Below are 15,187 nucleotides of genomic sequence, written 5' to 3'. Positions count from 1 at the left end.
CAAACTTGACACACTTTCAGTACAACTTCTGCACTTGAACTTCTTGACCAAAGTCAGCGGCCAAGAGTTCTGCAGAAAACGCGCAGAATAACCTTGCAGAGTTGACAGAAAACCAAAAGCTTGTGGGGAAAAAATGCTTAGGTCAACTAAAGGTACAGTACTAGCTTGGGAAATGTAAACAATAAGCGCAGACATATTTAAACAGCAGCCGACACTATGAAATGAGCACTTTCTTGCAACATTAAACGCAGAAAGGTATAAACGGTGCAGAACAACGACATGGGTAAGTGGATTTTTTTCATTTTACTAAATTTCTTTTCATGCTTTTGAACGACTTACAGTATATTTCAGGGGTCTTTTTGTAAAAACACTCTTTTCAACAACAATTTTATTGGCGGTACTAAGCTTAAGCCAGGATGTGGAGGCGGGTACTATGAAAATTGCCTACAAGAAACCCATTTTCGGCAAAATAAATACAACAAAAGAGAGACGCTACAAGTTAAGACCAGATTATATGCGAAGATCACCAATCAGTGCAGCCGCCAGTGTGAATACGGGCATGAGCACGAGCGCCAGTTCTCTCGTCGGCAGCACAATGTTAATAACCACCAGCAGCACCACGCCTACTTTGCTACATTCATTGGCGCCCACAGATTGGAGCGCATGGGCAACAACAACACCACTGCCGGCGATGGAGAGTAATGTAGGTACTCACTACAATAACAACAACATGGAGAATAATAAAGCCGAGGCAGAGGCTGCCATCTATATGCCGAAGCCCTGGCAATATGAAGACGCCGCCACACACAGCCAATATGTGGATTTAAAAACAATGAGGCAAAGCGTATCTAGCGTGGACACACTGCTGCCACATATAATGCCAGCGGTGAACAACACCTTAGAAGCACCACAACTGTACCACGATGGACATGGAGTGCACGTAATCGGCGATAACGTGGAAGCGCCGAGTAACACACAAGTAACGGGCCACACCGAGACAAACGCTGAAGTCGAAGAGCTCTTTCCTTTGCCACAGCCAGAGTTGTTGGTTGCACCACGCGCCCTGGCTGCGCGCAACACGCAAGCAAAAGCGCGCAAAACATCAGCGACAACGACAACGACAGAGCATAGTCGAGCGGTACCATGCACCTGTGGCGTTTTTCTAGCCTCACAAATCAAACGCGGCACCAACGAACAACCCGAGGGCGCACCAGTGATCACCAACGAGTTGGACCGCACATTTGCTTGCAACGCTGTCGGACAAAAGCAATGCCAGACCAAATGCCTGGAAACTGTAAGTACATAAGCGATATTTTTTATTGTTTTTTATTTAGTGACACTGTGTCGACTAAAACTGCCACCAGATAGTGCAGCATTTGCCCAACTCAGCGAACATACTATGCGCAACGCTAAATCGGGACTGCCGCAAGGAGCGCGCCTACCTCTTCATCAAGAATTGCCGCAATCAATGGCACAATACGAATTTGTCGGCCGGACGGGAGTATTGCTGTCGCGATGGTCAACCGTATACCTGTCCGATGGTTTGAGGGAATGAATTCTGTATTGAGTGGTTGTGTGAATTTTGAATAAAGACCTTGGATTTTTCAAATATAACTTACAAATGGCTTTTTATTACGTAAAAAATGAAATAATCAATTGCTTGAGTAATCAAGCCGTGTTGTATGACTAAAATATACGTAGTAGATCTCTACACAAGCAAAAAAAAAAAACAAAATAAAATATTTTAAAATAAATACAATAACAATGCAAAAATGCTGACAATGAAACGTTAAAATCAATGACCAAATTGACAGATGTGGATATGTTGTAGGGAGGAGTTAGGATGGGGTGTCAATGAGTTAATGATGCGAAACATTAAACAAACTGGACGCGCACATACAGCGTTTTAAAAATGTGTATGTAACTTACTATTTATAATCGAATAGTTTAGATTTAAAATTTAACTTAAATTTGCCCAAATTGCAGATAACTAAGAAATTTAATATTTATATATATTTATATACTATATGTATGTTTAACTATATGTTTTTGTTTAACTAAAGGATTATTATAGTTAAATAGTTATTGTTGTTGTTGTTTTCCCTTACAAAATCACACACATTTTAGGCAAGCGCAGGCTTTCCTTACTATTAACAATTCCATTTGGCTAATATTAATACAATTTCGATATAATTATACACGTAACCTACGAAATAACAATTTTAATTTTAATTTTCATATTTATTAACTACTAAATGCATGTGGAACGCTTTAGCCGCGCGTAAGTATGCTTTTATGGAAAGTATCGTCTTCTCGTGACAAACAATGTTTCGAATGCGTTTGATGATTAAATTGATTAATGACATTCGCCTTTGCTCGCCTAAAATATGCGCACTTTTGTAGTAAATTTAGTCTTTTACATTTTACATTTTTTTTTGACACATTTTTCACTCGAAGAATTTCTTCTTGGCTGAAGGCAAATCGAAGGATATGGTGGATAATCTGAAAGCACAGAAGAACATTTGAGAACAAGAAGCAGGTAAGTTTTAGCTTTGTGGCGCTTATTATTTTTAACTAAAAATCATGTTTCATGTGCAGACATACACCGGTGATTTCATGCTGGTACTTGCAATTTATGTGAAAAGGTGGAAATAATTAAGTGAATAAGTGAAACTAGTGAAATTACCATAAACAATAAAATTAAAAATTTGTGAAAATTTATGAAAATTAAAAATCTGTGAAAATTAAAAATCTGTGAAAATTAAAAATTTTTGTGAAAATTAAAAATTTGTAAAAATTAAAAATTTGTGAAAATTAAAAATTTGTGAAAATTAAAATTTTATGAAAATTAAAAAATTGGTGAAAATTAACAGCTTATTAATTTGAAAGGAAAATTTAAAATGCATTAAAACTACAAGCAGGCAAATAGCAAAAGCAATAATTAATAGTTCGTGCGTTGCTCGGAATTATATAGAACTTGACTTGTTAGTGCAGATAGTGATTTACAAGTTTGTTTAGAAATTTTTTGTTGTTATACATTATACTTTTTATTTATATACTGTATTTATTTATTTATATATGTACATACATAAATATTTGTTCTTCATTTGGCAATGTCGATTAATAAGAATTTTATGCTCGAGAAGAGCACCCTAATATAAACAAAATTGATTTCTGAGGGCAAAACTTCAAAAATGCTATTGTAATACTATTGTTTGCTCACCCACAACGACAAGTCAAGTAATAAAAAAAAAAACAAAATTAAAAAAAATTATTTAAATATAAAAAAATAAAATTTATTTAAAATAAAAAATAAAATTTATTTAAAATAAAAAAAATTTATTTAAATAAAAAAAATTTATTTAAATATAAAAAAATTAAAAATAAAAAAAAATTTATTTAAATATAAAAAAAAAAAAATTATTTAATAAAAAAAATAAAAAAAAATTTTTTTAAAATTTTAAAATATTAAAAAAAAAAATTTAAAAAAATAAAAATAAATAAAAGCCAAACAAAAACTAAAAGTTAACAAAATTAATAAAAATAAATAATATTAAAAAAAAAAATAATTAATTAAAATAAAATTAATTAATTAAAAAGTAAAAAAAAAAAAATAAAAACAAAAAATTAATTAATTAAAAAGAATAAATTAATTAAAAAAAGATGTTGATTAATTTACCTTTTACACGTAGAGTTTTCATTAAGCCATAACGGTAGTACATTTGGAAAAATTCCATAATCTAATATTTACATACATACATATGTATGTTCAAAGTTGATTTGCTTGCACATACATATGTATATACACAATTAGCTACTTAGCTAGCTTTTTAAATAATTTTTAGGAAATCAAAAATCATTTTTATTACCTTCGAATAACTAAATATTTCATGAAGTTTAAAAAACCTCTTAGCTATCTTGCCAATTTAAAAAAGATTTCTAAAAGCAATTTGGCAAGATAAATTAAAAAAGATTTCTAAAAGAGGACTTTGATCGGTCAGTTTATTTGGCAGCTATATCCTGTATTGTTCCAATATCGGCAGTTCCGACAAATAAAAAGCTTCTTGGAGGGAAAAGGACGTGAAAAAAATTTTAAATCGATTTCTCAAAAACTACGATAGTAACTAATTTACGTATATAAAGACATACAGACATGGCTAAATCGACTCAGCTCGTAATGCCGATCATTTATATATACATTTACATATGTTTTTATAGAATCGCCGACGTTTCCTGGTGGGTGTTACAATTTTCCTGACCAACTCAATATTACTGTTCAGCATATAATGGAAACCCGACACTAATCCTTCATCTAACTAATAGCACTTTGGGGAATAAATTTAAACTTATTATGCACTCTACAAAAAATTTGTATAAATCTCGTATCATTTTCTTTAAAATATGGAAAACCTAAATGAAGGATACTTACATATGTTCTAACGAAGACTTCCCTTCAACAAAAATTCAACCAATAACACCAAGCACCTAAAAATATGCAATAGTTTTTATAGCACTGCAGCACATTTCCCCAATATGTATAACGATAAATTCAAATTCTTTTGCTAAAATTCGATCGTGAATTGCTCGAGAATTTAAAGTAAAAAGTTTAGGGATTGTTTTGAAAATTTAGAAAAAAAAATTTTTTTTTAACATTACAAAAAAAAATAATAAAATTAAAAAAAATAATAGATAAAATTAATAGTAAAATAAAAAAAAAATAATAAAATTAAAAAAATAATAAAATTAAAAAAAATAAAAAATTAAAAAAATAAAATTATAAAAAAAATAATAAAATTAAAAAAATAATAAAATTAAAAAAATAATAAAATTAAAAAAAAAAAATTAAAAATAATAAAATAAAAAATAATAAAAAAAAATAATAAATTAAAAAAAAATAATAAAATTAAAAAAAATAAAATTTAAAAAAATTTAAAAAAAAAAATAAAAAATTAAAAAAAAAAAAAAAAAAAATTTAAAAAAAATAATAAAATTAAAAAATAATAATAAAATTAAAAAAAATAATAAAATTAAAAAAAAAATAATAAAATTAAAAAAATAATAATGCAATTAATAAAATAAAAAAATAATAAAATTAAAAAAATTAAATAAAATTAAAAAAATAAAAAATAAAAAAATAATAAAATTAAAAAAAATAATAAAATTAAAAAAATAAAATAAAAAAAAAATAAATAAAATTAAAAAAATAAAAATAAAAAAACATTTAATTAAAAAATTAAAATTAAAATTAAATTAAATTTAATAATAAAAATTGTAAATTAAAAAATTAGAAAATATTTTGAAAATTAAAAAAATTTAACATTTAGAAAATACTTTCAAAATTTAGAAAAAAAATTCGAAAAAAAATTTTTGAAAATATCTTTAAAGTTTAGAAAACATTTTGAAAATTAAAAAATTTTTAAAATTAGGAAAAAAATTTAACATTTAAAACAATTTTTAAATTAAGAAAAAAAATTAAACATTTAAAAAATCTTTTAAATTAAAAAAAATTAAACATTTAGAAAAATTTTTTAAAGTTCCGAATAAAAAAAATTTGACCGTTTAGAAAAAATTTTGAAAATTTAGAAAAAATGTTGAAAATCTAAAAAAACAAATGTTGAAAAATTAGAAAAAAAAAAAAATTAAAAATTTATAAAAAAAATTTTTGAAGTTTAGGAAAATTTTTGAAAATTAAAAAAAATAATTTAGAAATTTTGAAAGTTTAGAAAAAAAATTTTGAAAATTAATTCCACAAAAAACGGCATTGAAAAGAGCGACTTTGGCAGATATTTACAAAAGTCTGCATATTCAAAAAGACAGACGACTTTCTAAATTTTAAATAAATAAAAAATAGATACAAAATCATTCAGAAACGGAAAATCACAACCTCCAAAACCCAACGTACTACGAGCACCCAAAAATAGTAGTTAATATAAATATAAAACATTAAATGTTAAAGTACATAGTATGTATATAGTGCAGCAGCAATTAACATAAATACAATTTTGAAATGAGAATACATCCAGAAATCAATAGCAGATAAACAAATAAAATTGAGTAGCTTATGCACAAAAATTATTGAAAAGTAGAAGCCATAGCCATTTAATATACACATGCAGGCGGTAAAATGCACTTTTTTGTTATTGTTACTAAGAACATTCGTGTTAGATAAGATTAAATGGCGTTCACAAAATACTGCGCTCGACCAAAGGCGAGCTATGTATGGCAAAGCTGTTCAAATGTTGACGTTCAACAAGCACAAAATTTGAATGAAATGATAATGAAGGCATGTGCTCTTGAAAGTAGTGAAAGCAGCAACAAATGTCATGCAACAATTACCTGGCCATTTTCGGTGTGAGATACGCGGGGTTGGGCTTCACAAAAGTAGATTCAGCATCTTTGCTTACGTCATTGCTAACGGTTAGGTTCGCTTTCGGCGGTGTGCGTTCCAATGAGCGATCAGCGGCTGGCGGCGCACTATGGTTATTGTCATCGCTAGCACCAGACTCCTCGTTCTCTTTGTCGTCATTGTCTGTGGAATGTTTGCCATTTCTGCAAGCGTCGCCACAATGGCACTTCGACGAGCATTTATCGCCAAGAGAAAAGCAACCGCAACGCTTGTTCGTGCAATCCTTGCGACACTTGCAGCCACCCATCTTACGCTTGGTGGTGTTATTTTTGCGCTCGGGATGACTGGTAGCTGTGGTGAAGGTGTCATTATCGGTGCTAGTGTTCCGGCTAGTTGTCAGACGCTGCATTGTGTGAAATATAGACAATAGTGAAGTGAATTTTAAGAGATTAATCTACGATATGGCGTCTGGCTTACAGTGAGTCGATTTCTACGTCGGTAGCCCGGGGTTTTGGCCCAGTCCGGATCATCAGAGTCGTCCTGATCGGGCCCACTCGAAAGCGATATGGCATCATCGTCTTCACCGTTATCATCAAGCTCAATGGTTTCTTGTTTAATTACCTGCTGCAAACAACAACGATACTCATACTCATCTCTAATTTGTGTGCGTCAACCCCCTGTGCAGCCATTTGCTCACCTTCTTGAAAACCTCTTTTTTGCGTGTACCCTTCGCTTGCACCGCCTGCTGCAATTCGTTAACCAAATTCTTGTAGTATTCCAATTCTTCGCGCAATGTGTCCATTTTGTTCAATTGCTCCTCTTGGATTTTCAGACGCTCCTCTTGCTCTGGTGTTAGCGCATCACCTGTGCCCACGGCCAGCTGTGGCGCGTTATGTAATTCCCTCAATAGCACGGCTATCTTCTCTTCGTACGTGTTCTCACGTTCTGCTATAGCCTCTTCGTGTTCCAACTCCATGAGACGCATGCGCTTCGCTGCTACTGTACTCGTTTGCTCGGCTGCCTCACGCAGCGCAATCTGCTCGTCCAAGGCGATCTTTTGTTCCTGCAGGCGAATGGCATGTTCGCGTCGCATATCGGAAATCGATTTGAGCACTTTGCGTAGCACAGCACGCGCCTCTGGCACGCTTTGTATGCCCTCGGCGAGGGTGCGCATGCGCGTTTCCAGATCTATGGAGCAAACCTTCTGCTGCAAATCGGTTATCTGTGCATTGCGCATTTCGAGATCCTCGCGCAGTGTGTCCAACTCTTGTGCTACGCCACTGCCCGTTTCCGGTGACTGCTTTTGTAGTTCCGCAATGCGAGTGCTAATGATCACGCGATCTTCCATTAACTGTTCAAGCGAATGTTCTGCATCGATGAACGTTACAATTACCTCTAATTCGCGTTCCACCCACGAGATGACCTGTTCGATCTTGTTGCTGGCCGTATTCGCATCTTTAGCTGTTTGTGGCTTCTGACGCTGTGATTGTGCCACACGCTGTCGGTCCAAAGCATCTTTGAGCCTGAAAATAGTAGTTGCACGTTATACATAAACAAATTTTAACATGATTATAGTAATAAAATTAATACCGTTTGTTGATGGCGAGCGCTTCCTCGCACTTGCGTTTCAAGACATTGCGTTGCTTGGTGTGCAACGCCTCCTTGCGGGCCATTTCGTTCTTTAGCTTGCGGTCTTTGTTGCGCAACTGTATCAACTCTTTTTCGCGCGACATTTTCCATTGACGGAAGTTCTCCGATTCTTGGCGCATTGCCCGTATCAACTTCACTTTGGATTCTTTCATGGCTTGTATTTCAGTGTGTAGATTCTGTATTTTTTGCGTCTCCTTCTCACGCACTTTCAACAACTTGGCTTGCTGCGTGTTCTTGCGCTTCATGTCGCTAATCTCATGTTCGAGCGTCTGTAGGCGTTTGCGGCGTTCCTCTGCTAATTTGGCCGAGGCATTTTCTTTTACATGCCGCAGCTTGTCCAGCAATTGATTTCTTTCATCTTCCAACTCTTGTATCTTTTTCTCGCATTCCTTAAACTTTTCTTCGGTATTATCTTCCAGCGTACAAAATTTCACCAAATTACCAGCAACACGTTGATGCAGCTCTTCTTTGAGGTTTAATTCGCGATTAATGCGTCGCAATTGTTCCTTATAATCCATTTGTATATTGGTGTAGGCATCAGCTTGCTCCTGCATTTGCGAGCGTACTTCCAGCAGCGCACTGCTGGCATCTTCGTCTTCGCCACTGCCAACACTGCCGTTAAGTGTTTCACGTTTGTGGTTTTCTATTTCGGTTTGTGTGCGCTCCAACTCCACGTCAAGACCATCGACCAATTGATTTAATTGTTTGATGCGTTCAGCAGTATTCTCTTGTTCTTCCAAGGTGGCATTTACTTTGTAGCTGCTGCCCAACTCGTTTGCAATGACTTTTAGCTCGCTCATTTTTAGTTGGAGCTTCTCATGCGCTTCCTCCGTAATGTGTGCACGCATTTCGTGCTCAGCTACGTCGTGCAGTGTCGCCTGGAACTGTCGTTGCAAGGTGTGGTATTTCTCTTGGAGTATTTGATATTTCTTAACCATCTCACCGCTTGTGTTTACGATGGCAGTCGCGGCACCTGGTGGCGCTGGTATGCTCTGTAGTGCGCCGTTTAGTGAGCTACTCATTTGTGCAGTGCCGCCAGTTGCAGCCAATAGTTCAACGCGTAACTTTTGTATGATGCCCTTAAGGTGATTAATCTCTGCAGCGTGTGGGTCTTGGTTAACGATTGGTTTATTTTTGATTTTTCGTGCACGGTCTGCATAGCGTAGGGTACTTAACGTCTCGGCGACATTGTAGTCTGCCGGACTGACGCAGGCTATCATTAGTGTGATCGAATTGCCGCCGAGGGAGTCTTGCAACAGACGAGTCAGCTTGGAGTCGCGGTAACGTACGAATCCTGAACCTTGACCAGCTGAAAAAAAATACAATATATTTAATCAATACTTTTTAATTTATATAGTTTTAAATATAAAATATAGCAATATCATTTCAACTATTTTATGTTAGTACTACATTCTAACTACACCAACCATTAGTGTTACGCCAAAATACAACAACACGCGCGAGCATATGTTATTTACTTACAACCCAGTGCTGATATAACATTTCCCAACGCTAATAGACCCTGATTAATTTTAACGCCCTCTTTGAAACGATCACCTGTGGCTTGGGTTTTCTTGGAACGCTCCGAACCAGCCAAATCAACTAAATGAAATTTCGATGTGGTTACTGTGCGCCTGCAAAAGAAATTTGTTTAGTAAATAATTAAAAATATATTGAGTGCCAAATATGTACATACATCTCATCCTTTTTCGTGGCCTCCACTGTTATCGTGAAAATTGCATGCGAACGCGATGATTGCTCGTTCATGGCAGTAGCTGCAACAGCTCGTCCCGAGGAGCCGCGCAGGAGACAATCAGTTGTTTCTCCTGCTGACGATACTAACATTTCTGTTAAACCTGGCATAATGACGCCATTGCGATTTTCACGCATTTCAACAACCGCCTGCTCCCGTGGCTGGTCCGATAATAAATCATACAATTGCTCTTGATACAATTCCATAAACGAACACTTCACCACAAAATCACATTCATTGGCTAAATTTTTGATGCGTTCAAAAATATCGCGCATAATACGTGGTATAACGCCAGCATTTTCATCCAATTCTCCATCAAAAGACGTACCCATTGTATGAGTCTTTCCAGAACCAGTCTGGCCATAAGCAAGTATTGTGGCATTAAATCCTGAGAAGAATTTGTCTAATAGACCTGTTACGATCACATCATATATATATTCTTGTGTATCACGAGCGTCGAACACATAATTGAAAGTGAATGTATCCGAACGATTCACAATCACTTGTGGAGAATCACCGACACGCTCTACAGCCTCCTGACAGCCCCGATCCCGTTCCGAAGGCACAAGTGGCCGTATGCGTACCGCCACACGCACATTATCAACATCGCCCATTGAACTAATTTTATTTTTTCCCTCCACCTTGTATCGATTTTTTCACCTTCAATTATATATGGAGTTTTTTCTTTAATTGGCTATTTGTTTATCTTAGGCACTACGTCAGTCAGTGATATTTAGTATTATTTAAACATAAATAACGGAACTTAAAGAAAAATTAGGAAAATTGTAAGAATGTCCTTCAACAAGAACAGTGAAATTCGAAATGGCGCTGTTGTTAGCTGTTGTTCAAGCCGTCGTCAGCGATTTCCATTCAGCTGCCGAATGTAATAGATTGGATGGAATGTGTGCTGAAAAAAAAGAGTTGCCATCATAGGTTTGTTGGCGGGGAAATAAAATTGTACTCTTCACTTTCAAATTTATTTTTTCATTAATGATTGTTTGCTAATTTGTAAAGTGCTAATTAATTTTTATGCAGCATAAAAATGTATAAATATAATAAATGTATGTAGTATATAGTAGTATATAATAATAAATAAAAGTTGTAATAGTTAAAAATGTATATAGCAAAATTATGTTTAAGGGAGTCATTGCAATTATGATGAAGCAAAAGGCAATTGCTTCCATTGTATTGAGTAATAATTTTTAATATTTGAGTTTTCTTAATTTACCCACACACTTTGGTTTAATTGTGTATGTGCATTGACGTAAAAATATTAATATGAACCAATTGATTGGGTATTTATGTAGTATTCCATTATATACATATGTATGTATATGAGCTTTTATCAGAATACAATCAATACAAGTTTTAATAACTGTGGGTTTAACTTTGCGTTTCACGGATTTAATTATGTTAATTTGATAAGCGTAGAGCAATAATCATGTGTAGGAGCACCTATTGTGCCTGATAATCATGAACGCGCCTGTTATCATGTCTGTATATAAGAAGTAAAGTTATAAAATAATTCACTTCAAAATAGGTGTGGTGGTTTTTCGCACGAAGTAAATTATAAGAATTGATTGTCAAGGCCAATAAAACCTTTCTCGTTACTCAAAAAAGTTATTATTTTGCAATAGGCACATTTTACTATTTCCTTTATACAAACATAGATATATTTGAAACAATATTACTTCTATAGTATAAAATAGTTACTTTAATTCATTCAATATGTTTTTACAAAGAATAATTGCTTCGATTCTATTGCGACATTTGACGATCTAAGTGCTCAACTATTCACCCCATTATAAATGCATTTGCAATTACAGCTTGAAATTAATGAACTTTCATGGTCGTAATTACTTCTATACAAGTATTTTACCATTTACAAACTAGTTTTAAGAGCTGTATGATTCATTGTTTGTACACTGATTGGTAATAGTTAATCCATTTGAAAATGTTACATGCGTATACATATCTATTAAAAAATGGCTTTTCCCACCAAGCGTTCCAGTGACCACACATTAACAAAGCCCGTAAACTTGTTTGGAAAAAATGTACTTATTTGCGCAACCGGAAGATAGATTACCTGTTTTCTATTGCGAAAAATGTATAAAAAAATAAACGCGAAAATAATTTAGTGTACACACATGCCTATGTACATATATTTAGTTCTATCTCAAACACAATACTCTTAATAGCGATAAGTAGTTTATTGTTATCTACTATTATTTACCAAACCTGTTTTTATACGTTTTTTGTTGGTGTTAGGTTAAGAAGTTTAACAAAGTGTGAATTATACACGATAGTAACACAATTTTGCAAATAGAAAACATATGATTTTAGCATTAGAAATATTGTCCCATGTTTCACATACAGCAATTATTAAACACGTTTCATATGCCGGAAATATATTTATAAATAAAATATCACTTATATAATATTTAAATATTGGCAATGTGGCTAGTAGTTGTTATATATTAAATTATACTTACAATTCACATTACTTTTACTTTTATTTATCCCAATACAATAAGCAAACACATTTCAATTGGTTTCAATTTTTATTAAATTTCCGTTTAGCTCCCATATGTTCACTTAGCTTATCGCTGCCGCTGCGATCGTAGACTATTACCGCGGCGAAGGTATTAATGGAATAAGCTATTTTGTATTTTTTTATAGATTCGCGCGATTGCAGCTGAATTTTGGTGATAACGATTTGCGGTGTTGCCAGATTTTGTTTTTGTAATAGTAGATAAAACGCTCTACATTTAGTTAGTAAATAAAGATTTTTTAATTGTGTTTTCAATATTCAGCAGTCAGCTATCCGAAAATTTGGTGTGTATTAAATCGTTCCACCATATCTTTATCGTAGTTTTAAACAGCTTGTTTTTTGTGTGTGAGTTAATTTTCATGCAATTTTTTTCGAACTATTGGCGTTGCATGCAGTCACGGCTTGCTGAATAACATACTAATTTGAAGGATGTTTTTAATATAATACCCATGAATTATAAATTACTACGTAGGCATAAATTATTCTAGACATTTAGAAGCTACTTTAAGCCATAATGTAGGATATATGATTTAAATTTCTTAAAAATATTTATGTAGAAATTGAAAATTTTTTTTATCTAAAATTTATAGTTAAATTATTAGATTTTTAGTGGAAAGTGAAAGAAAGCTACGAACACTACATTGCTAATGCATTAGTCAACTATTTATCAACGTTATTGATATATTTTCTAAGAAGGCACTTGCTGATTTGAAATTTCTGTAGCAATGTATACATTTTTCAATAGGCGTTTTCACTGAAATAAGCGATCAATCAGCTGTTATTTCCAATACGGTTTTCTACTTTTATGTGGCAACGATTATTACTCCATTAAACCATCTATTACAATGCCGTTCTCTACACAAAGTCTGAAAACCGTCTGTTAAATTCGCAGCTGGCGCAAACAAAGTCTACAAAAGCGCGCAAGACGCCAAATTCAGGTAGAAAACGCAATATATGAAATAAAACTTTTAATTCTTAAGTTTTGCTATTAACCAGGCCACTAAACAACAAAGAATAACTTCCTGCGTATATATACAAAAGATAAGACAATATTCCGAGTAGCAGTAACAGTGTTACAGGTATCCAAATTGATGATTTGGCCAATAATGTATTTGTTGTAAAATTAACAATACCAGCAATTTTTCTATAAATTGTAGTGCTGCATTGTGAAATGGAAGCATCCAATGTTTTAAAAGAGTATCTGGAGTTGTTTACTGCAGACTGCAGGCAGTTGAAATTACTAGTTGCACCAAATGCAGCAGTTGATTGGTTCGGACGCACAGTACGCGGTCCAGCAAAGATACATGATTACTTCAGGTTTGATTTTGAAGTCGAAAATGCTTTGCTTTTACCTAAATATACATGGTTTTTATGCACAGATTCGAAGTAGCCACACAATATGAGCATGTAGATTTTGACAAAGTCGAGGAGTGCCAACCAATTGAACAGCGTCCGACTCATTGGAAAACGTAATTCTTTCTTATACCCCTGAACAACTTAAAACTTTTTATCAAATTGTATGTTTTTAGAAAATCACTGCCAACGGAGGATGCTGATTTCGTGTTGCCAATAAATAAAGTCACTGGCATAACTACGTTGAAAAGTTACGCAGATAGTGACATTGAGGATGATGACTTGGAGATGCGACCATTGCCAGGCAATCGAACACCAGAGCATCATAGCCATTCCGCAGCTCATATCGGTGAACTAACACCGCCTTCAAGTACAATTAAAATTGAAAATATAGCATCTGGTTCGGAAAGTGATGCAGATGAAGAGGCATGTGGGTCGGCGCCAAAGCGCCTTAAGCGGTCCATTCCAACACCATTCAGTTATTTGCGTCGCATGCCGGCGTCAAGCAGTAAAACAACGCACGTCACAAGGCGTCAGTTAACATCTACCCAATTTGACATGCAAATGCTGGGCGACGATACATCCAGTGATGAAGAGTTGGATGCAGATTTACGCAAAAAGCTAGCCAATGAATATACGCCATTGAAGTATATAGAGGCGACGGGTAAATTGCGTGCTAAACCACAAAATATAACTGCCACAGACTCCCCACCTACACCGCACCACACAAGTGATTGGGATAGACCTGTGCGTTTACGTTTATCATATCGTCGAAACCTATCCGATCAATCTTTGCAAATTGCTTTGATTATCTACGAACATCTGCCAAATAATGCCGCTGAAGTGAATCCCGAAGCGCCATCAAGCATGGGTATGCGTCGTCGTAACCTAATGGCACAATTTAACGAAACTGCGCTAAGTGAACCAACGCAGGCAACACAGCAAGATGTGCATGACATTGAAAGTATAGCAGTTACTGAAGTTGGCACAGCCGTACCATTGACGGATGTGGATGAAGAGAGCACCGCTATAAGCGTTATTCAATCGCGTACACCAACTAAAAACGACCATACACCACCGGCTACGCCCAAACGAAGGCCACGGATGCCATATACGTTGTCTGGCATGAAGCGCATCACCCCGACCTCGTCGACCACAACACCAAAACGTGGCGCAGCACGCACACTACGCCTGTGAAGGAATAGTTTTATGCATAGCAATATCGTAGCAAGCTATTTATATTTAGTAAAACTTTTAGCGCAATTTATTTTATACTTTTTTTTTATATGGTTGGTTGAAATTCAAGTGTTCCGAATGTGTCAAAAGCAGAGCAGCGTAGCAAGTGCCTTTTTTGAGATTGGAATGCAATCGAAGAAAGGCATTTGCTTGAAATTCATATTCGAATAATAATTATTGAAAAAATGCTTTTACGTAATTTGCTGCAAGTCTGTAAATTACTCAAAGCATTTTTTCGTACTTTTTTCATTCTGTGTAAAATTATAGAGCCTGTGGTGCTGTGAAGTTAAAAAGTTAT

The 15,187-nt window shown here is 34.3% G+C and overlaps 3 protein-coding genes across 4 annotated transcripts; 2 read left to right on the top strand and 1 right to left on the bottom strand.

Moving 5' to 3' along the window:
* On the top strand, window positions 1–1,749 carry LOC120773991. Its single transcript, XM_040103255.1, has 3 exons — window positions 1–283; window positions 342–1,294; window positions 1,365–1,749. Exons 1-3 carry the CDS (start codon window positions 280–282, stop codon window positions 1,545–1,547), a joined length of 1,140 nt encoding a protein of 379 aa, XP_039959189.1. The 5' UTR covers window positions 1–279; the 3' UTR covers window positions 1,548–1,749.
* LOC120773990 (chromosome-associated kinesin KIF4A) lies at window positions 1,612–12,374 on the bottom strand. 2 transcript variants are annotated; one of them, XM_040103253.1, is made up of 8 exons: window positions 12,242–12,374; window positions 9,693–10,656; window positions 9,479–9,630; window positions 7,937–9,305; window positions 7,044–7,869; window positions 6,824–6,970; window positions 6,337–6,749; window positions 1,612–2,502 (listed from the first exon to the last, which is right to left on the bottom strand). In XM_040103253.1, the coding sequence occupies exons 2-8, from the start codon at window positions 10,361–10,363 to the stop codon at window positions 2,448–2,450; spliced, it is 3,633 nt and encodes a 1,210-aa protein (XP_039959187.1). In that variant the 5' UTR covers window positions 10,364–10,656; window positions 12,242–12,374; the 3' UTR covers window positions 1,612–2,447. The 2 variants fall into 2 exon arrangements, with proteins under 2 accessions (XP_039959187.1, XP_039959188.1); XM_040103254.1 differs by having other exon boundaries at window positions 6,824–6,967.
* An 820-nt stretch (window positions 12,375–13,194) lies between these two features.
* Window positions 13,195–14,973, top strand: LOC120775073. Its single transcript, XM_040105064.1, has 5 exons — window positions 13,195–13,238; window positions 13,297–13,379; window positions 13,458–13,617; window positions 13,680–13,769; window positions 13,830–14,973. The coding sequence occupies exons 3-5, from the start codon at window positions 13,472–13,474 to the stop codon at window positions 14,848–14,850; spliced, it is 1,257 nt and encodes a 418-aa protein (XP_039960998.1). The 5' UTR covers window positions 13,195–13,238; window positions 13,297–13,379; window positions 13,458–13,471; the 3' UTR covers window positions 14,851–14,973.
* The last annotated feature ends 214 nt before the right edge of the window (window positions 14,974–15,187 follow it).

Source organism: Bactrocera tryoni, chromosome 4 (assembly GCF_016617805.1).
Source record: "Bactrocera tryoni isolate S06 chromosome 4, CSIRO_BtryS06_freeze2, whole genome shotgun sequence".
Taxonomy (NCBI): domain Eukaryota; kingdom Metazoa; phylum Arthropoda; class Insecta; order Diptera; family Tephritidae; genus Bactrocera; species Bactrocera tryoni.
Note: the sequence above shows the minus strand (reverse complement) of the source record. Positions and strands in the feature narration are given on the sequence as shown.